This window comes from Trachypithecus francoisi, unplaced genomic scaffold (genome assembly GCF_009764315.1).
Source record: "Trachypithecus francoisi isolate TF-2019V2 unplaced genomic scaffold, Tfra_2.0 Lachesis_group14, whole genome shotgun sequence".
NCBI classification, from domain to species: domain Eukaryota; kingdom Metazoa; phylum Chordata; class Mammalia; order Primates; family Cercopithecidae; genus Trachypithecus; species Trachypithecus francoisi.
In genome coordinates, this window is record NW_022681459.1 from 840,587 (window position 1) to 866,878 (window position 26,292).

Consider the following 26,292-nt stretch of genomic DNA (forward strand, 5'->3'; position numbering starts at 1 on the left):
TCACAGCCCACCAACTCTATCCTTTCTTACCCTCATTCCCTGCCAAGCCTATGGCTCATTTTCCTCCTTTTGTTAAGATGTTCCATGCTCTTAGCTTGCAGAGCTTCATAAGTACTCTTTAGTTATTCTTCTTATAAATTGATTTGAAACACTTGGCTTCAAAGATTATTTTTGGTCACCTCCACTATTCCCTTTCTTAAGATGCATCTGAAATCCCCTCTCAACACCACTCATCTCAGATGGTAGAAAAGATCGTCATCCTTAGTTTTTCCTTTCCCATTTCTCTTGTGGAGTATACCCTTTCATAAATCTGATCTTTTACCTTTCGCAATTTATATCAATTCCATAATCACATATATTTCTTCACTCCCAGATCCCACAGACATTACAAACAACTTAACTTCATGTTAAACATCTCTATGTGTCTCATTTTCCTGTTGACTTCTGTGAAGAGCCCTTGACAAATAATACATTTCCCTGTCTGATTCAGTTTGTTTATAGTATCTCAACTGAATAAAATGTTCCAATCTTACAGACCTCTGGGTGCTTTGATTTTTGCAATAAATATTACTTACTACAGATGAATCCCAACAGTATTTCATTAAACTTTTCTAATAGATATTAATAAACTTGCTTAACTAATGGGTGTTTTTGGTATGCAAAGAGTTACTCAGAGGAAAGAGTGAGTAGGACTGAAACTACCTTACAGAATCGGAATTAGTGGGTGAAAGAGGGTAAGGAGTTTACTCAAGCTCACTCTGCTGGCAATGTCAGAGCTGCATTAAATCCATCAGCACCCACCTTGAGAGTGGGAGGCTACAGTGGGCTTAGCAGGAAGCATACCTGGATGAACAAGGACTTTCTCAAAAATGAATTAATTTCAGACCACCTAAAAACTCTGACGTAATAATAGAATCAAAGACACCAAGTGGATCACAAGGTCAGGAGTTCGAGACCAGCCTGGCAGGCCGGGCGCGGTGGCTCAAGCCTGTAATCCCAGCACTTTGGGAGGCCGAGACGGGCGGATCACGAGGTCAGGAGATCGAGACTATCCTGGCTAACACGGGGAAACCCCGTCTCTACTAAAAACTACAAAAAACTAGCCGGGCGAGGTGGCGGGCGCCTGTAGTCCCAGCTACTCGGGAGGCTGAGGCAGGAGAATGGCGTAAACCCGGGAGGCAGAGCTTGCAGTGAGCTGAGATCCGGCCACTGCACTTCAGCCTGGGCGACAGAGCGAGACTCCGTCTCAAAAAAAAAAAAAAAAAAGAGACCAGCCTGGCCAACATGGTGAAACCCCATCTCTGCTAAAAATACAAAAATTAGCCAGGCTCGGTGGCAGGCGCCTATAATCCCAGCTACTAGGGAGGCTGAGGCAGGAGAATCGTTTGAACCCAGAAGGCAGAGGTTGTAGTGAGCCAAGATCGTGCCACTGCACTCTAGCCTGGGTGACAGGGAGAGAATTTGTCTAAGAAAAAAAAAAAAAGAGAGACACCAGAGTGTACTATTCCTAAAATTTTTGAAGTCAAGGAGAAACTAGTGTCCTTGTAGATTGGATTCATTTCCCATGAAATGTGGGGTTTAGGCCCAGCTCCATCATATCTGCATATCTTGGCACATACATTTTTTAAAATATAATCACACTCTTACCCTTTTAAATTGCAAAAATGTCGCCTCTGACTACCTGCCATTAATGGTAAGTAACATTCATTACAGAAGCACATCTTTTCAAACCCCAACACTGCCTTCTTTACATTCTATAATATGAAAGTTAAATAACCGAAATAATAACCCTGCAATTACTATTGAAAAAAATACCAGCTATGCTGAAATGAAACTGGATATTTTTCACTTGTTGTTATAGAATATATGTGTAGAATACAAAAATAATAATTTGCACTCATCCGACTTCTTTCACTTTAGTGTCTCAAATCCCAGAGTGTAAGTGGTCTCATTAAGTTTACCAAACCAATTTAACTCTAACATGCTCTTGAACCCCCTCTCCAAGTCCACTGAGGCCTTTCTGTGACGAATGCTGAACACTATCATCTGAAATTCTGAGCATTCTGTAGCTATGTTTGACCTTCTGCAGATAAAACTCACTTAATCGTTAAGTTATATATTAAAATAGACAAAACTACCCAAATAAAAAAGAAAAATATGACTATTGTGTATTTCCCTACATCTACACACATCCACAAACACTCACATGTACAAAATAACTTAATTTATGTATAACTGGATTTATTAGAATGAGGAAAGCTTTGGCTATAAGAACAGCTAGAAAAACAAGAAGAAATGCTTTATCTGGATCTATGGAAACAAAGTCCATTGGTTTCTAAGCTCCATTTATTTAGGCAACAAGTGCTACACAGATATTTATTTATTTATTTATTTCTGTTCTGCATTTCATGTTAGAAAATGCTTACTTTTTTTTTTTTTTTTTTTTTTTTTTTTTTTTTTTAGAGATACGGTCTCAATTTGTTTCCCAGGCTGGTCTTGAACTCCTGAGATCAACTGATCCTCCCACCTTGGCCTCCCAAAGTGCTGGGATTGATGGTGTGAGCCACCACACATGGCCAATTGTTCAGGTATTTATTGAGGGCCCATTATATTATAGGAACTATGGAGGATACAAAGATAAGTTATTCCTCCGAAATATACAAATACTGAATTCCAGCACAAATGGAGTATGGTAAGTTCTATGAAGACGAGGGCAGTGGAGATAGCATCTGGCTGTGTATCTCCAGTGCCTGATACTGTGAATAGCAAATAGTAGGTGGCAGGATGTGTTTCATGAATATGTAATGAAAGAATAATGCCGTCAAATAATGTAGAAGTTCAAAGGAAGGAGGGACAACTTCTGTCTGGTGTTACCCAGAAAAGCTTTCTAGATGAGGAAGTATTTGATCTGAGTCTAAGGGTTGACGGGATGGGTTCTAACAGAGAGAATTCACATAGCAGGCAGAGGCCATCACACAGTCACAAAGAGAGAGGCAAGAAAGTGTGACACAGCCTTTAGGAATAGCAAATCATTCAGTTTGGCAGTTCGGCATAGGAAATCAATAAAGTGGGGGTAGTACATAGACAAGACTGAAAAATTAGATTGAGTCCAGACTGATGAAATCCAGAAATGTCAAGTTAGGGAGTCCCGATTTGATTCTTGAAGGAAACTCTATTTGTGTTCAGATGCCTATACAACAGCTTAGCCTCTTGCCAAGGAGCCATCAGCCTTGATCCTGCTTCTGAAGCTGTCAGAAGAAGTCATCAGAAGCGTGCCCTAATTATATTATCGGCTACTCTCCAAGAAGCTACTCTAAGAGAAAACCTGCAAAGCGCAGCAGTCCCAGAAAAGAAGATGAAGACTAAAGACATGGATGCAGCTGGAAACCATCATTCTCAGCAAACTATCGCAAGAACAGAAAACCAGACACCTCATGTTCTCACTCATAGGTGGGAATTGAACAATGAGATCACTTGGACACAGGAAGGGGAACATCACACACTGGGGCCTGTCATGCGGTGGCGGAGGGATAGCATGAGGAGATATACCTAATGTAAATGATGAGTTAATGGGTGCAGCACACCAACATGGCACATGTATACATATGTAACAAACCTACACGTTGTGCACATGTACCTTAGAACTTAAAGTATCATAAAAAAATTAAAAATAAAAAAACAAGGAGAGATATTTAGAAATGATTAATGTTGGTCAGTTTCATCAGTTCTAAGTCTGTTATCAGATACCTATTATATTTACCATGATACTTCAAACACAAGTTACTTTGGTTCTAGTCTTTGGAGACTTAATGCAAAAATCTTAAAAGGTAAAAAAAGTTCCGAGAGAAAATATGCCTTTTCAGAGACCTCTAATATGTTATAAAATGTAGCCTCTGTCTAAGAAGAGACTGATTCTTTGAGGAAAATGGTAGAGTAGGCTACCTGGACACACAAAATTGTCCCATTCATTCACTGAAAACACACATGACCAGGAGCTGTAGCGAAATAAAGTTATAAAACATGCCTTGAGCAATTTACAATGAAATTGAAAAAAAAAAGTGCCACTCTTAAGTACTAGAAGATTTATAATATTTGACTTTAGCTTCTTGACTATTTCCATTTTTTAGTTAAGAAAATTAAGATTAAAAGGTTTAAATAACTTATCCAAGCCAAAAAAAAAAAAAAAAAGTGGCGCAGCCAGAATCCAAATCTAAATGTGTTTGACTCCAGAAAGCATACTGTTTCTCATGTATCATATAATAGGCTTAGAGTCTGCCCTAGTATATGGAAAACACTCTCATGCAGTAGTTAAAAGCAGGATCTCTAGCTAAAAGCAAGACCTAGGTTATAGGCGTTGGCTCTACCTCCTATTAGCTGTCTGACTTTGCACCTGTTGCTAACTTTTTATGCCTCCATTTTCTCAACTGTAAAATTAGGGGAAATAATATTTCTTTTCTTTTTCTTTGAGACGGAGTCTTGCTGTCACCCAGGTTAGAGTGCAGTGGCGCGATCTCAGCTCACTGCAAGCTCCGCCTCCCGGGTTCTCGCCATTCTCCTGCCTCAGCCTCCCCAGTAGCTGGTACTACAGGTGCCCGCCACCATGCCTGGCTAATTTTTTTTTTTTTTTTTGTATTTTTAGTAGAGACGGGGTTTCACCGTGTTAGCCAGGATGGTCTCGATCTCCTGACCTCATGATCCGCCCGCCTCGGCCTCCCAAAGTGCTGGGATTACAGGCATGAGCCACTGTGCCCGGCCGGAAATAATATTTCTTAAGGTAATATTTCATAATGTAAGTCCTTACCTTATAGAGTTGATGTGAGACTTAAATGAGATAATACATTCAAAATGCTTAGAAAAATGGCAGGCGCAAAGAAAATGCTCATTAAAATTAGCTATTATTTTTCAGTGAAATTTCATTATAATTGCAATAATTTAGACAATTCACTTCACATTTTCTTGATCTCAGTCAACACACAAAGTCTTCCTTCAATCAAAAAGAAATCCCTGGAAACATTTTATGCAGTCATTAATTTGTACACAAATGAATATATGAAATGTTAACATGGGTAAAAGTCACAAGAGTTTGGTTGCTTTTTGGAAAGACAACTCTTGCTCTGGTAACTTTTCTGACACTGATAAATTTGACTGATTAGCACTTTTGCTCTCTGTTTCTTTCCTGACAGTACAAAACCCCAGATAAGATGACACATTTCCGTAGCTTGCAAACTTACCCATGAATGTAGGAGATCCATATCTGAGCAGGAAGACTTGAGACGTGTGTGGCGAATACAAGAGGAGCAGTGGCCCCAGGGTCCAACTTGTGCTATTTGGAAATCAACACATGTCCAGAGAGGGTTTTCAGGAAAAGGCTTCCAGTGATGCCACATGTAAGCTTCACCTTCATACCAAGCTAATTTATCTTCCAAGTTGCAGTCATTTAAAGTGCTAGATCTGCCCAGTGATGCAGAAAGAGTATCCAATCTCATCTCCATTTCTTGCTTCCTCCTTGTGCTAACACTACTCACTTTCTTTTCTTGGGACTTGGTTAATTTTAAACAAGAAATCAATGTGTCATCTTCATCTTCTGAATGACAAAGAAATGGGTTAAAAACTATGATTATAATTCTTCCCTTTATATAAGAGAAATAAATGAAGTGCACTGGATAAACTAAGAAGCCATTCAATTTTACACAATTATTTACAGCAGCATTTATTTAAAAAGTAAGTTATTTTGCTATATAAAATTTTTTGTTTTATAAAAGTCTCATTTTTCTGACATGTTTGAAACCATAACTATTGATTAAAGTCTATCTCACTGGAATGAATGGAGGCCACATACAAATAATATGCTGAAAGATATCTGAGAAAAAAATACAATTTTTAAAAAAATGCACCTTTATGTTTCTATTATTAAATATGTTTAATTTTAAGGTCATGTGTATAATAAAGAATTATAAGGAAACAAATAAAATTATATGCCTTACATAAAAGAATGAAATCTCAGTGGGTATGGACTGAAATCCTACTGGCATTCCAAAATTGTCTATTTTAATACCAATCTGCCAAGAGATTTATGCATACAGTGCGTCTCATAGTGAAATAGTTTTTAAAAAGCAAGAACGACAAAACCAAAAAAAAGGCATATCTGTAATACTAGAAAGTTCATTTGTGAGATCTATATTTACACAATGTGGCAAAGACTCTGATGAAATTTCTAGTAATACAGAAAACAGTTACAGAAAATAGAAATATATATCACCCAGAGTCAATCGCTCTATGTCATGGAATCCCTTTAAATCTAAATGTTTAATGAGTATTTTAAAAAGAGTTTGATTAATTAAGACATGCTATTATAAATCAATAAATGAAAATCAAAGTTGCATGCCATGGACACACCAATTTGCTATGCTTACATCGAAATTCAAATATATGGTTTTCTATGGCCAAAGAATGGGAACAGTGGACACTGCTGAGCTTCCTCCATTGTGCTCTCTCACTCTGTCTCAGAGCCTGGTCTTGAAGGGAAGGAGAAATGGGGTGGGGCATAAATACGGGGTAAAATTCAGGAATAGGTGGGGATGTCTGTTTCAAAATAACTTGGCAATAAAAACAATCCTCAATGTTTAATGATTATCTTAAGACCTTATCAAAATGGGCTTCATTAATATATGCTTCCTTAGTTCTCCCTCAAAGGAATTGGAACAGCTTATTGAGTTCTTACTTACGGAGGTTTATTAACGTCGGTTTCACCTCATCCAGACTCTGCACTCTGGCTTTCTTAGTCCAGACCAGTTTCTGTAGTCGCTTTAATGTCCCCATTGATTCCACAGGGTCACCGCCCAATTTTATGGCCTAGTACAAACACAGCTCAAGGTAAAGACAAATTATTCTTCACAAAAGATTAAATACAAAATATGTTGAGACCATAAATGTGGAAAAATTAATAATGTGACCTTAAAACCTGAAGCTTGAGTCAATTTAAGCAATAACTTGAAAGCACACCACATTTTTGGGGTTCAAAATTATGAAATATGTTACAGCTGTCCAGTCATACTAAAGCAGAGTGGTTTTACCAATTTTTTTTTTTACTTCAAAATACAGCAAAATGGATTGAATTCAGAAATATCTATAAATGACTCACTCCTGCCCACTATGAAACAGTGGAAAAAAACAAGATCTTTGCAGTGTAATATAGATGGAACAAGAGGTTCCAAGTTGCCATTTGCTAGTGTTGGAATAGACCGATAGCATGCGAAGTCTACCTGTTAATATTAGATAAAGAAGAATTTAAATCATCTTCATTTCCTTTTTGGAAATTTGTGGGCAAACAGCATTTGTTTCAAGTATGAAAATTTTTCAAATAGCATACTTTAAAAAAAAAAATAGACTCTTGCTTTCTAGAAGATAGGCACTAAGTGAAACAAAAGATAGCCACAGCATACCACATTATGTTTTAGTATACATGTCACTTGTTTATTGTGACAAAATATGGATAAGATATAATTAACATTGCATTAATGACTCTTGTTTCCTTTAAAAAGATTCAGGAATGTTTCCCACTAGTTTACGGTTGAATTTGTACTTATACAGCTTTTACTTATTATCTTAAGGTTAGTTCCTCTTAAGGATTTCAAAATACTTTGGAAATTAACTCTGTGTGTGCTAAGTTTTACATGAGTTGATAAAATCATTGTGCTCTGTTGAATTCACTAGATGTGATGTAATACATATAGGAATACTTTTTCATCCAGAAAGTTCTACTCAGAAATATTTCTCCACCTGCTTTTGTCTCATTCTTTCCATTGAACAGCTGATAAATAACATCTACAAAGACACTGCAATTTTCAAAAGGTGAATATTGCCTCGTCATTAGTGTTTGAATGAGACATTTATAATAATGCTTTCCAAGCCTTTGAAAGAGACTATAAGCCCAAATAAATGTTTGGAAGTAAAGAATATCTGGCATGCAACATTTCCAATCCTTATACTCAGCTGTTATCTTTGGTCTTTATGATAGACTTTGAACAACCAGCATAATCTTGTTGTTCTGTCTCTGCAAAATAGCACTTACGTAGGAAATGTGATGTTTTTGTCAGAGGAAGCCATATCTTTTTGCATTAAATAAATGGGAAAATATTGAAATCATTTTTAATCTTTCAGAAAGGACTGTGATGAGATATGCTTAGAAACGCAAAATCTTCCCTTTCTTTCCAACACAATTGTTCAACACAATTGTTCAACACAATTTCTATTGCTTACTTTTTGGTATTATTTCTCAGTGTTTCTTTTAGTGCTTTCTGAGTTACTTGGTTTTATAGACGCTTTACAACTTAGGAAAGGCCATTTTCTACTCTTTAGACCCTTTCAGAAATAATCAGATGACATTGCACAACCATTTTTTATTTGCTGTGCTTCTACTCTTATGTCAACTTCTTGTTACGGCCAAAGCTTAATTGTTCCACTGAAACACTGGCAACAAAAATCACCTTCTCTTTTCCCTTTGTGAAAAAGGTTTTAATGTGGAGAAAGGTATTGTATACTAGGGAAACGGAACTTGGTACAAATGATTTTCCCCCAAGAGGAACTAAAGCATTTGGAAGGTATCTGAATTCAGATAAGTAAGATTTCATGGCCTAGAGGTTTTAAAACAAACTGACCTTTCATTATTTTGTTCACACTCTATTATAGCCTTTTTAAAGCATGATATTGTTATTTTTTGTATCTTTATTCACTTTGAGTTACTAGACATCAGTCTACTGCATTTTATTTCTTTTTTTAAATCCTATGTGTCTAGATTGTACATGGCTTAATAAATATGTACTGAATGTAAATACAATCCTAATTTTATACATATTTTATGTACACAATGGAGTATCGATAGTACATTTTTGATACTAGACTCATTACTTTCTAATAGCAAAGTATTTCTGGACAACCTCCTCTTGTTAATAGGTACTACATATCCAAGGGATGAAATTTAGAGTTAATATTATTATAAAAGATATAGAATCATTAAAACTATGTATTAAAAAGAAAACGCATTCAGATTAAAAATACAGCCAGGTGCGATGGCTCATGCCTGTAATTCCAGTACTTTGGGAGGCTGAGGCGGGTGGATCACAGGGTCAGGAGATCAAGACCATCCTGGCCAACATGGTGAAACCCTGTCTCTACTAAAAACACAAAAATTAGCTGCGTGTGGTGGCATGCACCTGTAATCCCAGCTACTTGGGAGTCTGAGGCAGGAGAATCGCATGAACCTGGGAAGCAGAGATTGCAGTGAGCCGGCGTTGCACCACTGAACTCCAGCCTGGGCGACAGAGTGAGACTCCATTTCAAAAAAAAAAAAAGAAAGAAAGAAAAAGAAATCCTCTAAAATATTTTTCAAATGATAACACTATTTATCTCATTTCTCTTATCTATTACCTACATATTTGTACTGAATGTGATTATGTTTTATAGTAACATGACTTTTAAATTCTAAATGTGTTCTAAGAAGATTGACCCATAAATTAAACCTAGCATTCAAAAATCAATAAGCTTTTGTTGAGCACCTACTATATGCCAAGCACTCTCTCACATTCTGGGGATATGGCACAGAGGAAGTAATATGAGATCACTCTTTTTATCAAGTCTAATTCTAGAGGGAGGTGATGGGCGATAAACATATAAACAAGTATATAAACATAAGAATGTGACATAAGAAATGCTGTATTAATAATTAACAGGGTGATTGAGTGGGGATGCAAAAGGAGGGTTTATTAATTTACTGATCAGGAGGAGCTTCACTGAAGGTACTAAAGCTGAGGCCTGAATGATGAGAAGGAACCAGATATGTGAAGATTTAGAGAGGGTTTAGAATTCAGCAGTTGGTCAGAAAGAATACTTCCCCTGAAACTTAAATAAGAGAAAAAGTCAGCCAGGCAAATAGCAGAGAGAAGAAAAGTCTTGGAACACAATACAGTTTGCAAAGGTTCTAAAGCTGGAATCCCTGGAAGAATGCTTAGTATGTGCCCATGAAGGGAAAAAAAGGAAGAGTACCAAGAGATGAGCCCAGAGAATAACAGAGATCCTTCCAGGAGGATTCTGTAGAGCAGGTTGAAGAATATGGAATATCTAATCAGAGGATGACACAACTTGGCTTACAGTTTTGTTCTTCTCTCTCTACTGAATTTTGATTTTCCATTTCAGTGGACTCTTCCCAATAGCATTCAAATGTGCCTTATGTCATTCATCTTTACTTCATCATCTTTTTCTTTACCACTTTTTCTATCCTAGGCATTTGTCTCAAAAATGTTAACTATGTATGCTTTCTGTAATTCTATTAACTTCTCATCCTTTTAATCTATCTCATCTATCAGCTTTCATCTTACCATTCCCTTTAAATTGTCCTTGTGATCTAATGAGCCATTCTTAAACTCCTTTACTACTTGACATTCAGCAATGTCGACCACAGTGACCTTCTGGAAACACTCTCTTTTCTTGGCTTCTGTGACATCATGTTCCTCTGATGTTTCCTTTTACTTTTTTTGGCCCTACCCTCTATAACTCCTATATGCTGACACTTTCCTTTTCTTGAAATTAAATTTTGAAATTACTTAAAATTTATCTGATATCACCATCTTTCTCTTCTCATGTACATGCACGCATACACACCACTTTTAATACCACTTATGTGCTAATGACTCCCAATTTCTTTCTTTCCCCAGGCCTCTCTGCAGAGCTTCAGACTCACATATCCAGCTATGTATTTAAAACAATTTTTAAGCACAATCAGAACTGACCTCTAGACCTATGCTCCGAATATGATGCTCATCCCATCTTCTTCAACTCAGTGAAGGCCGTCTTCATCCACCAAGTGCACATTCCATAACTAAGAGTTTGGCCTAATGTATCTTGAATGTTTCTTTTTCTCCATCTCTGTTGTTACCAATCTAGTTTAATTTTCTTTCATTGATACTACTGTCAAGTCTCTAATTGGTTTTCTTTTCACTTTTGTCTTTCTAATTTAGAGTCATCTTTGAAAGATGTAAATTTCCATCAAACTGGTAATTATATGTGAATGTAAATGTAATTTTTCATATGTATATATTTAACACGTATATACTATATATTTCATATATTTATGTCAAAAATAGAAATATCTTTTAGTTCATTTTGCTCATGCTTCCTTAACTAATATAAAAATTTTGTTAGAAGTACTTGGTTAAATATATCTCGTTTTCTGACACTTTGCTTGAATATTAATATTAGAGAATAATTTTTAGAAGATAGCATCAATGAATTATTGAACTGGATTAGTCCTACAATCATATTGTATGAGTTGGGATGGAAATTATTAGACATCTAGTCTACCAGAGTATATAAAAAATGAGAAAACTCAGAGAAGTTAAGTGGCTTACTCAAGGAAAGATAATTTATTAATAATAGAGTTGGGATGGAAATCAAGTATTCTGACTTTTAATCCAATGTTCTTTCTTACAAGATCTTTAAATGCCAGCATAATTACTAGTTATCTAGTATTGACAGTGAAATTAAGACCAACCAAATTCAAGGAATTTATTTGGAGGTTAAATATGACTTTTCAAAACAGAGGATAAGTATCAGGTAGACATTTTCAGATTTATAGGCCTATCCCCTTAAATATACATAATTAAGAAGGAAATATATAAATATATGTGTGTGTATGTGTGTATATACCTACATATATTTGCTAGAAAGGCATTTAAAGCTTTTAAATCTCTCCTGATTTTATCATTTCCTTTCACAGAAGGAAAATTTAGACTTATGGAGACTAACCAAACCCAGATTGCATATCTGTCTGAATTATGTCCTCTTCACTCCACTAATGAAAAGGTAGCTGAATAACATGTCAGATTTGAATGAAGCAAAAACAAAACAAAACAGAAAACCCTTTGTTCTTATTTTTCTTCTTAATTTCTGATTTAGAAAAATTGTACTCTCTAGTGTCATATTTGACAAGTATTCAAATAACAAATCCTAATAACTTGATGTCTATTTCACATAATTTCTTCAACAGGAGAAATGGAGATTTTTAAAAATTGATATTTTGGTTTAACTTTAAAGAAAGCTATAACGGAAACTAAAACTTCAAGTAGTTTCGTATGTATTATATAGACAGTTTTTTCTAAGTTTCCTGGCCTTATGACTCGTTGTTTCATTATTAAAACTGTGCCAGTGTATGCACAGGGCTTAGAAATTTTTTAATGCTCACATGTATTAAGTGAAAAACCAGAATGTAAATTTGTATAAAAAGTATAAATACCACTATATGTGGCCTTTTTCTTTCTTTATATACTCTACTCTTCTTAGTTTTCTACAATGAAGATGTGTTAGTTCTGTAATTAGCATAATTGGGAGAAAAACAATTTTTATTTTTTTTTTAAAGACACGGGTCTTGGTCTTGCTCTGTCCACCAGGCTGGAGGCTGGTGTGCATTTGCACGATAAGAGCTCATTGTAGCCTTGAACTCCTGAGCTCTAGTGATCCTCCCATCTCAGCCTCCTAAAGTGCTGAGACTACAGGCATGCACCATCATGCCTGGTAATCTATTTTATTTTAGTTTTTGTAGAGATGAGGCCTCACTATGTTGCCCAGGCTTGTCTTGGACTCCTGGCCTTAACCAGTCCTCCTGTTTCAGCCTCCCAAAGTGTTGGGATTACAGGCATAAGCCATCACATGTGGGAAGAAATTCTATAAACTACAAAATGTATTTAGAAAGCAGATTTCAATAATCCAATCTATCCTTGCTAAGAAGGACAGAAGTACTCAGTTTTTCTAAGGAGAATTTGTTCTTAGCCACTTGAAAGGGAAGGTGCTTAGAGACAGGAAGAAGAGAGCTACCTTCATGTTAAAAACAAAATAAAGAAGAGGTTTTAAATGTTGAATTATTAAACCCCTAAATCTATATCTTCATTTTCTTCTCTATTCATGACCTAAAAAATATTCTAAAAAGATAATTTTTAAGGTCACAATGATCAATAAACATTTAGAAACTCAATGGACAATAATAAAACCAATGGGATTATGAACTAGAATTGATCAATGCAAACACATGAAAACAAATACATTTCACTTCAGAGGTTTATTTTATTGCTTTCTTGGAACTACAATTAATTAAAAAGATGATTTAAGATAATTTACTTACGCAAATGAAATATTGATTGAAGAAATAATTATAGTTTGTGGGAAAATTGCCATGTTGACATTGGATATTCATATATCATTATAATTTTAAAAATTATTATTTTTCAGTGATAGAAACTGAACTTAAACTAAGATTGGATAAGCACTTACAACAAAGCTAGGGAAAATTTTAAGTCATCGAATAGATGAGTAACTGAATGAATTAGTTAACAAAATCAAATATATTCTCCTAGAAGGCTTATAAGACATTTATTTATTCATTTATCACATGAGGACCTAATTTATTACTGAGGACCTAATCTATGGGAGGTGCAAAGAAGAATGAAACATTGTGTCTGCCTGTGATGCACATTGCTTAACATGAGTACTAAGAAAAATAGTCATCTGTTCTATTCAGGGATTCAACTTCTTCCTGGTTTAGTCTTGGGAGAGTGTAAGTGTCCAGGAAATTATCCATTTCTTCTAGATTTTCTAGTTGATTTGCGTAGAGGCATTTATAGTATTCTCTGATGGTTGTTTGTATTTCTGTGGGGTCGGTGGTGATATCCCCTTTATCATTTTTTATTGCGTCTATTTGATTCTTCTCTCTTTTCTTCTTTATTAGTCTAGCTAGCGGTCTGTCAATTTTGTTTATCTTTTCAAAAAACCAACTCCTGGATTCATTGATTTTTTGGAGGGTTTTTTGTGTCTCTAGCTCCTTCAGTTCTGCTCTGATCTTAGTTATTTCTTGCCTTCTGCTAGCTTTTGAATGTGTTTGCTCTTGCCTCTCTAGTTCTTTTAATTGTGATGTTAGAGTGTCAATTTAATTAATTCAAGATGGATTAGAGACTTAAATGTTAGACCTAATACCATAAGAACCCTAGAAGAAAATCTAGGTAGTACCATTCAGGACATAGGCATGGGCAAGGACTTCATGTCTAAAACACCAAAAGCAACGGCAGCAAAAGCAAAAATTGACACATGGGATCTAATTAAACTAAAGAGCTTTTGCACAGCTAAAGAAACTACCATCAGAGTGAACAGGCAACCTACAGAATGGGAAAAAATTTTTGCAACCTACTCATCTGACAAAGGGCTAATATCCAGAATCTACAAAGAACTCAAACAAATATACAAGAAAAAAACAAACAACCCCATCAAAAAGTGGGGAAAGGATATGAACAGACATTTCTCAAAAGAAGACATCCATACAGCCAACAGACACATGAAAAAATGCTCATCATCACTCGCCATCAGAGAAATGCAAATCAAAACTACAATGAGATACCATCTCACACCAGTTAGAATGGCAATCATTAAGAAGTCAGGAAACAACAGGTGTTGGAGAGGATGTGGAGAAATAGGAACACTTTTACACTGTTGGTGGGATTGTAAACTAGTTCAACCATTATGGAAAACAGTATGGCGATTCCTCAAGGATCTAGAACTAGATGTACCATATGACCCAGCCATCCCACTTCTGGGTATATACCCAAAGGATTACAAATTACTCTACTACAAAGACACATGCACACGTATGTTTATTGCGGCACTATTCACAATAGCAAAGACTTGGAATCAACCCAAATGTCCATCTGTGACAGACTGGATTAAGAAAATGTGGCACATATACACCATGGAATACTATGCAGCCATAAAAAAGGATGAGTTTGCATCCTTTGTAGGGACATGGATGCAGCTGGAAACCATCATTCTTAGCAAACTATCACAAGAAGAGAAAACCAAACACCGCATGTTCTCACTCATAGGTGGGAACTGAACAATGAGATCACTTGGACTCGGGAAGGGGAACATCACACACTGGGGCCTATCATGGGGAGGGGGGAGGAGGGAGGGATTGCATTGGGGAGTTATACATGATATAAACGTCATGCACATGTACCCTAGAACTTAAAGTATAATACAAAATAAAAAATTAAAAAAAAAAAAAAAAAAGAAAAATAGTCATCTGTTTCTGTTCCTGTCCCCCTCACTGCAAGGTGATCTCTTTGAGGTTCTAGTACTGTTTTGCACATATCACTTCTTAGAGTCAGTATCATCAATGAATATATTCAATCTGAACAGCTGGCCAAAAATACATCTGGAGGAAAAAGTTGATGTGTGTCATATGAGAACTACAAATAAAATTCAATGATTATTCACAGGAAAGATTGCGTAAGGTGGGAGTAGGGAGGAGAAATGTGCTTGACTAGAGGATTAGCAGGTATTTAAGAAGCTAAGCAGTATAATTTAGGATGTCTAACAAAGCCATTTATGTAATAGTCTAATTCTACTATATAAACACTAAAACCCTTTCAAGTCCTAATATAATATTCGAGCTCCTCCTTCCTCTCAAGCAGATTTTGACATGTGTAATTCTGGTCTTGGAATAATGTGCCCTCTGAGAACACAGTAAAAACAGAAATGAGTCTTTCAGAAGCCACACAGGCCCAATTTTCCATAGTGTAATGAAGTCGTAACGTCACGGCCATTTCTCCACTTCGGCAGGGGAAGCCAAGACTGCTTTTTGCTCACTGACCTATAGCTGAGGGTCAGTCTTTGAATGTGGACACACTGCCAAGCTAGCTGGGAGTTGCCAGGATTACACAAACCAGAGTTGCAAATGGGGGTTGTGTTGATTTAAGAGAAAAGGCCACAGAAGCCACATCTTTCTTACTTCCTGTGTAATATCCTCTGCTCTGAAATTTTGAAGAAGTTTCTAGAACTACTCATAAGAACATTTCTCTTTTTGGGTACACTTCCTAGCTGACCAAAACTTATGAACAATAGGAAATTTAAGAGCCAGTATGCAAATTAATTTTTATTATCTATTGGATTCTTAGCAAGAAGAGGAGCTATGGATGGAAAATTACACAGTAAAAGAAGAAAAACGTTTTTATCTAGTATTTATAATTTCATATCCACAAGAAATGTTAAGAAAACCTAGAGTAAGAACCTGCCCTTGTGTGCGGACGAATGATTGTTCTGCTTTGAAAATCTGCTCTGTGACTAGCCATGTGAACTTGAGTGAGCCACTTCACCTCTCTGCACTTCAGCCCTTCATCTTTAAATTGAAGGATTGGATCATAGGAATTCATTGTTCCTCACATGTCCTTGGGGACATTTGACTAGATAAGTATCTTCTTTTGTTACTTTACATAAATTCTTGCGCCTTAGAAAAAATATCAAGGAAAAAGTGGGAATGACCTACTGTTAATCATAGATGATCAGAGTCTGAAGAAATATTCTCTAGTCCAACATTTTACCTTAAAAATGTGGAAACAGAAATGCAGAAATATGAGTTTAGAGACCTAAGAGCACAGTCGGTGGTAGATCCAATTCCTGCCATCCAGTTCTCTTGCTTCTGTTTCTAATTAAGGCATTTCATAATCCTCCCAAATGTACAGCTTTATTTTCATCTGAAAGACCTTTTTGTATTGACTGAAGTTCATTTGTTTGTTTCCCACAGCTCTTTGACATTTAACTAGTCATTAAGAACTTAGATAGCATGAGGAAATAGCAAGGGCAGAGCTCAATAAATCTTTTTTTAGGGAACAGAAGTAATACTTAAATCATAACTTTCCGTCACCTCTTCCGCCTACCTGGTACAACTTAGACATCTCTTAGACAAAAAGAAAAAAGAATAGTTGAAAAGAAAACTGTTATAAAAACTTAGATGTTACTAACATGTTAATAATATTGGGGGAGAGAGAGCTATAAATAAAGATATCAAAACTTTCATATCCATACCTGCATAAAGATGATTTACCAAGAGTAGTTATTTGTCACAAAATTACGATTACATTTTGTAATCGACTATTACAAAACAATAGTCAAATAAGTTGCAAACATTAGCTTGTCGTGTTCCGAAACCATCTACAACTACAAATAAGACTTATAGTTGTTTCATATCAATAATGCTATAATACTTGGCAATGTACGTGAATATCCTGGAAATTTGCCAGACCTTCTAAACCATGTCCTTTCCATGAACCTCTGTTTAGCAATATCTGAACAAGGAAAAGAAGGCAGTTGATGTGATTTTAATATCATAAGGGACTGCTGGCACACAGAGAGACTTTTTAAAAAATGGTTTTATTATATTTCATTCTATGGACTATAATCCAATTAATTAATTGATTTCCTGTTATCACACACTCATACTGTTTCCAAGTTCTCTTTTTTAGCAATGCTACAATTATGTGCACTTCTCTCAGAAACATGAGATAGCACCTATTTTCCCCAAATCAGAAGATAATGCTTTTTAACATTATAAATTTTTTCCTATCTCAGGAAAAGTTGCTAAATTTTATGGAAAATTATTTATATAACAACCTATCCTTCTTTAAAGGAAATGCTTTATGGTCCTTTTAGTTCAGAAAACCACTCAATAAGGACAAGTCTCTTTTGATATCCTTTAGAAAGTCTTCCATGTGGCAGCTGAAAACAAATGTAATAAAGAACCATAGAAAACAGTGCTTGTGGCATTAAAATGATTGGAAAAGAGATGGGAAATCCACTTAAATAGTTATATCAGGGAAGAAATGTCTCACCATTTCATCAACAGTAGGTTCAGCTTGTCTTTGATAATGACATGGACTCCAGCATTCAGCGGTCACCTTAGAAATTAGAAAAGGAAAAAGAGACAACTAATGTTAACATTCTTTAAAAAACAAAACAAAACAAAACTCCACAAAGCTACCAAACTAATTGGGAAAGGATTCATTGTCTTAATTAGAAATAATTATCTTGTTATCAAAGTACACTGATTAATGTTTCATCAGTGACTTCATCTGCATATATACACATATATAGACAAATATGGAATATGTGTAGGTATTATAGTATACACACATTATATATCCATATATGTGTGTGTGATATGTGTATGTGTCTATGTGTATTAGATTCACTCCTCAGCCCTCATATAGGGAAATCCCAATCCATGATCTCACATTTAGAAGGCTTGGTGGAAAGAGGGGATCAGGAAAGTTTTATGAAACAGCCCACTGTAAACCCTTAGTGCTCTACATTAAGTACATAAAGGGCATCCATTTTAGAAACGCTGATTGAGTCTAAACTCAAACCAAATATACATTTGGAGTAATATCTCAAGTTATAGTGTGGGATATCTTTTATTACATTTGGTACCTGTCAGTGTAACCTTCTTATTGTCAGCTTCTACTCCTTTTGAAAACTTTATGTACCTGATATCAAAAATTTCTACCTAGGGCACTTCAGGACTGCAGCAAAGGGCATTTGATGGAGTCCATAAAAGGTAATAAAAGGGTGCTGTGGTCTGAATATTTGTGTTGCTCCCAAATTCATATATTGGAATGTAATACACAATGTGATAGTGTATTAGTCCATTTTCATGTTGCTGTAAAGAAATACCTAAGACTGGGTAATTTACAAAGAAAAGAAGTTGAATTTGCACACAGTTCTGCAGGCTGTACAAGAAACATAGTGGCTTCTGCTTTGGGGGAGGCCTCAGGAAGCCTCCAGTCACCATGGAAGGCAAACGGGGAGCAGACATTCTTACATGTCAGGAGCAAGAGCAAAAGAATGAAGGGGGAGGTGCTACATACTTTTAAACAACAGCTCTCATGAGAACTCACTTATTATCATGAGAACAGCACCAATAGGGTAATGCTAAACCATTCATGAGAAATCCAATCCCCTGATCTAATCATCTCCTACCAGGCCCCACCTCCAACACTGGAAATCACAATTCAACAGGAATTTGGGCAGGAACACTTATCCAAATTATATCAGATAGTATTAAGGGGTGGGACTTTTGGGGAAGTAACTAAGCCATAAGGTCTCTGCCCTCGTGAATGGAATTAGAGCCCTTATAAAAGAGGTTGAGGGAAATTGCCTTGCTCCCTTTTTAAAGCAGACACTGAATCAGCTGGTGCCTTGTCTTGGACTTTTCAGCCTCTAGAGCTGTGAGAAATACATTTCTGTTGTTTACAAATTATCCAGCCTAAGGTACTTTGCTGTCGCTGCCTGAAAGAACTAAGACAAAGTGATTTCAAATTTTATTCTGAGGCGAGTCTGCAACGAGATTAAGAAGAATGTAGAGACAGCGCAATATGAATATTCATTAATCATCTTGAGGGAGTATGCTCTTTATTTAAATATTTATGACAATCACAAAAATTTTTATTATCACTATTTTACACATCAGGAAATTGAAGCACAGAGAGTTTAAGCAGCAAGTTTAAAGTCCAGTGTTTTTACTCATATAAAGGTAAGGCAAGTTTGGTTTCCATAAAGTCTAAATCCCAGCAGAATTCTGGATTTCTAGCTCATAAAATATAGCCAAAGAACAAGAGTTTTGAAGCAGAAAACTGACAAAGTAGCTGAAGTGACTGAAACAAGTGCCAAGTGGTTGGATTTTATTTTTGCCACAGTGTGTAGCCTGTGGGTTCTTAAAGCACTGGGCCCATATGTTCAGGTTTGTTACATTTTAAGGATGCTACCTAGTACCCAGGGCTTGACACAGTATATAAGAGTGCATTTACTAGTCATTTTCTGGGTTGCAAAATTCCTTTTTAAAAATGAGTGAGAATGATGCTAAGGAATACCAAGTAAGTCCTCTCAACCTTTTAGGGCAATCCAAAAGGAAAACACCTATACATATGTGGAGTTCATTCATAAAAATCATTTGTTAGAATCAAGTATTTCCTCTTTTTAAAATAAAAGTTAAATGTAGAGTTGCCTAAACTCTCTTCTTTAAAAGTGAAAGTATACTTATCATAAATGCAGTATAACTTTGGATAAGGAAATGAGAAAATCCAATATGATCTTAATTTTATTTCACCAGAAACAAGAGATTTGGATTCCATGTTAACATTTTATGTTTCTTTAATACCAACAGAAGCCACTCTTGAAAGTCATTTACTGTTAAAGAGAAGAGATTAGATTTTTTTTTTTTAAGATAACAAAATACAGCCCTATATTCTTTCTACCTGCAAAATAAGTCATAATCTTGCTCTTTGGAAGTAGGAAACTTCTCCATCTATAACCTCAAACTAGTATAGTTCTAATGGTTTTAAAATATGCTCACAAATTCTTTTATAGAAGAGGTCTTCAGAAGGTGGATCATAATACTGCTCCCCTACCCTTAGTGTGAGCTGGATTTAGTGAGTTGCTTCTAACAAATAGAATAAAATGGAAGTAATGATGTTTAACTTCTGAAATTCGGTCTTAAAAGGAATTGTGGCCTCTTCTTGTTCTGTGTCTTAGATGCTCACTCTGGGGAAACCAAATGACATTCTAACCAAATGACATTCTATGAAGACACTCAGCCTCATGGATAGACCAAAGTGGCAAGGGACCTATCCCTGCAGTCAACTCCCATCAAAAAACTGAGGTCACCTGCCTATAGCCATGAAAGGGAGTTAGCAACAAACCTTTCAGCCCCAGTCAAGCCTTCAGATAACACCTTGAGAGACACTAACCACCTGAGATTATAACCACATGAGAGACTCTAAGCTAGAAATGCCCAGCTATACCACTCCCCAACTCCTGACCCACAGGAACTGTGAAAAAATTTTGTGTTTGTTTTAAGCCCCTAAATTTTAAAGTAATTTGCTATTCATCAATAGATATGTAATACGATAGTTAAAAGTCATACAATGGATAAGAAAGTACTTGAAATAAGAAACATTGATCAATATACAGTATCATTATTTCATCATAATATAATCACTTCATACATAAAGACTATCATTTGGTTGACACTGTCATTTTGAACTCTTTTTGTTTGTTTTCTACCTTTTAGATTGTTCACACTTTTGTTTAGAACTGCCTCAAATCTGTCTGATAAAACCTAGTGAAAGACCTGTCTCTCCTGCTTGTTAATATATCACAGCATAACCTTAAATTATTTATCCAGTGACCCAGTGTTGTGACCTTGGTTAAGCTCATGAAAAATTGGTCCCGTTTTGTCCATTCTACACGCATTTCCCAAAAATTGTGTGCTATGTTGGATATAGTTTTAATTCTGTATATAGCCAATGGGATGTGTATAGCCAATATTTTATTTGTTAGTAATCCAATTTTCATCTTAAGGATTAAATGACTAACTCTAAAGGCTGTTTACACTACATGAGAGCTGAAGGAGACTAGTCTAGTTTGTGCAATAAAAGGTGAGTCTAGACACTGTTTAACTGTGGACACCACAGTTTTGTCTGATTGCTTACACAGAGCAGAGTTCAGCATTAGCAAAAGTGACTGTTTTAAAAATAAGGTATCAGGAATGTATTCAGCTTTGAGGAAGAGAATAACCAACAGTGGTTGCTTAAACAAGTATGGGGCTTATGTTCTGTAAAATAGAAGTGCAGACATAGAGTTTCCAACCTGGGTGCAGCTTCTCAAGGATGTCCTCAGTGAATCAGGCTCTTTGCATGTGCCTGCTCCACTGTCTTTCATGTCTGCCTTTGCCTCACCACTGGAAGACAGCTGCTGATTTACCAGGTATTACATCCAGCTCCAGGCAGGAAAGAGAGCAAAAAACAAAGCTTTGTCCTTATGAGACTCTGTCTTATTTTTTATTTTCCAGAAAAGAAAGTCCTCCTCAGGAATTTCTGACTGTATTTCATTGGCCAGAACTGGATACCATGACCACCCCTAACTACCAGGTAGGCTGAGAATTCAAATGCTGAAAATTACAGTCTCCATAGTGAAAGACACGAAGAAAGAAATTGATTGAAATGGGTTAATTAATTCAAGTAGCAACACTTTTTTTCAGTAAAGGAGCTCAGAAGAAAATGTTTTGATTCAATCCTGGGTAGGGATGCTGGACAGCGCTTAATATCACCAGCACTGAAGGTAATACATATTATCTCTGTTTTCTATCATGAATATGAATGATACTCTGAAGGCTGAATGCAACCTAGGAATTTACGTGAGAAATGAGGCATGCAACACTTTGAAAATATATTAGCCCAAAGTCTGTATTACTGCATATTTTATTCCCCTTTTAATATGCTACAAAAGGTTTCAGCCATCAACTGAATGCTGCCAGAGAAGAACAAACAAGAACAAGAATGCAAAAATAAATGCTGGAAGTCAAGTTTTCGCAAGATGTTCTTTATGGTTGGTATGATCACAGTGCTAAGCAGACTGATTTGCTTCCAGCTCTATCCATCAGCACTTCTTCCATAAGCCTGGTTCTCCAGGAAGTTTATCCCAGGCTATCTATGCAGAAATGTACATGGGGCAAAGTGGGTACTGGAGAAAGCATTCCCTGAACTCCTTCTCTTGCCCCTGCTACCTGATTCTTTGTAACTTCTTCCATGCCTGAGATCTTCTCTTCTGTTTTGAGAACATGAAGGAAACATGTTTGCTTAAGTACGTTCTGATTAGGAATTAAATATTTAATTCTGATCATTTTTAGTGTCTGAAAATATTTTGTAGGCATGGTCAAATGATAATTATAACTATAAAATGTTTTACATTCTACAAACTTTATCCCATGTTACTAATATTCAGGAAATGATCATAGGAAAATATTTACACTAGGATACTGTTCAGTATTTTAACTGTTTCTATTTATACATAGTTTTAAGAAATTCTACAATGAATTTATATCATCTCCATAATAGGGAACAAAAATCAACTTCACTTTTTTCAGGAGGCTGTTGTCTTCCAAGACCATAACTAAACCAAGTTTGGGATTATAGAGTTAAAATCATGAGATATCCCATCTGTGAACACATATTCATGGCTATAATTTGGACGTTTGTTGTCTCCAAACTTTATGTTGAAATTTGACCCTCAATATTGGATGTCAGGTGATATGGTTTCATTGTGTCCTCACAAAAACTTTCATCTTGAATTGTAATCCCTATGATTCCCACATGCAAGGGCGGGATCAGGTGGAGGTAACTGGATCATGGAGGCAGTTTCCCCCATGCTCCTCTCATAATAATGAGTGACTCTCACGGGATCTGATGGTTTTATAAGCATCTGGCATTGCCCCTGCTCGCACCCACTTTGTCCTGCCACCCTGTGAAGAAGGTGCCTTCTTCTCCCTTGCCTTCCACTATGGTTGTAAGTTTCCTGAGACCTCCCCAGCAATGGGGAACTGTGAGTTAATTAAACCTCTTTCCTTTATAAATTACCGGGCCTCGGGTATTTCTTCATAGCGTTGTGAGAGCGGACTAATACATGGGGCCTAATGGCAGGTGTTTGGGTTATGCGGCTGGATCCCTCTACAGTAGATTCATGTTCTCCCTCAATGGTGAGTTCTCACTCTATTAGTTCTTGCGAGAGCCGATTGTTTCAAAGAGCTTGGTACGCACCTCCCACCGCCTTGCTTCCTCTTTTGCCATGGAATCTCTGGGCCCCCTTCACCTTCAGCCATGAGTGGAAGCAGCCTGAGACCGTCACCAAATGCAGATGCCCAATCTTGAACTTTTCAGCCATCATAATTGCGACCCAAATAAACCCTTTTCTTTATAAACTACCCGGTCTTAGGTATTTCTTTATTTTGTGTTGTATTATTGCAACACAAAATGGACTAAGACACTCACCAACTCTCTTGAATTCAAGATTTTCATGGTTTATGTACTGAACATTGTCACATAAAAATACCACTTCCTAGGCTCCAGTCATGACGATCCAGGTGAACAGGAATATTGCACCAAAAGTTTGCCTTTTTAAGTAATACTCCTGTTGAGTCTGATACAGACAGTTCCCAGGTAGGTTTGGAAAAACACTTATCTGATAGTCATTTGTTCACTGATGGAAGGCCAAGTTTCATGCCATAGTCCACTCTTATGCCCACTGACAAGCCACTTTGCTACTCACACCAGCTTCTCCATTTGACATTGGCTCCCTGTCTTCCCCATCTTTCAACAGATAAATTACATCTCCTTCTCCTCAGTCACAAGGAGTTAATACATTAATATTTTGCATAACACTCCTTGTTAAACTATTCTGTCATATAGATAAGTGTTTCTTAGTTAAATTCAATTGAACGTCTACTGTGAATAAAATTTAGATAAGACCAGTGCCTCCTCTCAAATAAGGATTTTTAGATTAGATGGCTCCTGCTTGTCTGCCACTAGGTATGAATTCCTTCGGTTTTTAGTGATACACTACATGGCACAATTGAATGGTTACCATTTGGAAGCACCATTTCTTGGCCAATTTTAACCTTCAGAAGAATTGTTCTTAGGGTAAAGATTTATTATTTATTTATTTATTTATTTATTTATTTTTTGAGATGGAGTCTCACTCTGTCGCCCAGGCTGGAGTGCAGTGGCCGGATCTCAGCTCACTGCAAGCTCCGCCTCCCGGGTTTACGCCATTCTCCTGCCTCAGCCTCCTGAGTAGCTGGGACTACAGGCGCCCGCCACCTCGCCCGGCTAGATTTTTGTATTTTTTAGTAGAGACGGGGTTTCACCGGGTTAGCCAGGATGGTCTCGATCTCCTGACCTCGTGATCCGCCCGTCTCGGCCTCCCAAAGTGCTGGGATTACAGGCTTGAGCCACCGCGCCCGGCCAAGATTTATTTTTAACCATTTTCTTCAAAGAACTTTCTATGTTACTTTCTTCTTTCCAAGAAACGGGTCTATTTTTCTACTAAAAACCTACAGAAGGATTTCTCTTGGCACAAGGCATGCCTAGGGAGCTATTCCAATAAACCAGCTGTTATTTTTCTTCTGGCTATCAGACAATGCTTCACTTAGATATTATATCTGAGGTCTCATCTGAATTTAGGAAAATGAGACTGCTTGTTTCAGAGATAATCTTCCAGCTGTGCTTGTGCAAGTCTCATTAAGTCCTTGAAAGAGTAAGAGGAGAAGGAGGGTGAGGGAGAAGGGGAGAAAAGAGGAGGCGCAATGACAACAAATGAATTTTTAAAAGTATGTCTTAACTACCAGACATAGAACTACAGTGTTTTAATGACATGTCTCACTGAATCCCATGAAAGTTCTGAGATATTTTTTATAGATGTATTTTACAGATGATAAAAACCAAGGCAGAGAGAGTCTAAGTAAATTGCACAATGCCATATAGCTACTAACAATCAAAACAAGATTCAAAGTGAACTCTGTCTGATAATCAGAGCTCTCTCATCCATGCACTGTGGGAGAACCCACTTGGACACTGTACTCGGGCAATGTGTTACCACGTCTTGTAGCATAGGCCTATCAGTCTGGTAGCATCAGAGCAGACAGCAGAAACTGTAGTGGATCAAAATCACAACCTACCATCCAATTTATTGGAGGGTCTCCAATAGCCTCAGGAATCAGGCTGGATTTAGGAATGTGAGCCCCCCTTACTCACCAAATCAGCACTTTACAATTCATATGCTATGTACCTTCTAGCTACTGCACCAAAGAAGTTCAGTTCTAAATTTCTAATGAAACTATCAGAATGATTAAAGAGAACCTCATGGCTATCAGAAAAAATACCAAATTCAGTCCGATGCCTGAATTGGCCTTGTTGACTCATATATCCTCTCTTTTTACAGGGTGAAGAGCAAGTATTTGGCTATTGATTAATGTTACGTTACGATTGTTAGTGAGGCCAAACATTCAGACATTTTTAATTGTCCAAACTCCTGGGCTAATTAATGCAATTTTGAAAGGGATTGGTCAGGACTCATAGTTTATGTTTTTATATAAGTGTTTAGCATAGGTCTTGACAGAGAACATCCCAGTATATTAATTTACTATTCCCAGAGTTACTTATCAAAAGGCTGTACAATATGATGTTTTGCAAAATCAAAGTAGTTTATTATCTTATCATCATTGAATTTTTTTCATTTATGTTTCAATTCACAGGGACATAAGCATATCAGTTACAAAACAACTCTATAATAACTAGATAGAAAATAGCTACAAGGCTGTGTCAATATTGTCCACTATGTCTAATATATTACAGAGCTGAGTAACAAGATGATTTTCACAAAACACTCAAATGCTGATTATTCACATTACCTGATAGGAAGTTCCTTGTAGAGTTTTTCCTTGATGAGTATGTATGTTGTTACTTAGAAAATCGTCTTCATTTAGATCTAAGAAAAGAGATAACTGTTACATACAGAATATCAGACATTACAGGATTTAGGAAGTTTAGGTGCAATGTAACACTCATGTTTTTATTTAGTCTGTAAGACATTACA

The 26,292-nt window shown here is 36.5% G+C and overlaps 1 protein-coding gene across 2 annotated transcripts in view; it reads right to left on the reverse strand.

Annotated features, from left to right (window-relative positions):
• Positions 1-4,678: 4,678 nt before the first annotated feature.
• LOC117095600 (putative uncharacterized protein ENSP00000383407) overlaps positions 4,679-26,292 on the reverse strand; it is a 56,306-nt gene continuing 34,692 nt past the window's right edge. The window contains exons 2-5 of one of the 2 annotated variants that reach the window (XM_033232176.1): positions 26,108-26,184; positions 17,700-17,765; positions 6,726-6,852; positions 4,679-5,584 (exon numbers count right to left, since the gene is read on the reverse strand). In XM_033232176.1, the coding sequence (XP_033088067.1) occupies positions 5,058-5,584; positions 6,726-6,852; positions 17,700-17,702 (657 nt within the window). In that variant the 5' untranslated portion in view covers positions 17,703-17,765; positions 26,108-26,184 and the 3' untranslated portion in view covers positions 4,679-5,057. Of the gene's footprint in view, positions 5,585-6,725; positions 6,853-16,300; positions 16,319-17,699; positions 17,766-26,107; positions 26,185-26,292 lie in introns of those variants that run through there. The other variant, XM_033232177.1, reaches the window with a different exon arrangement.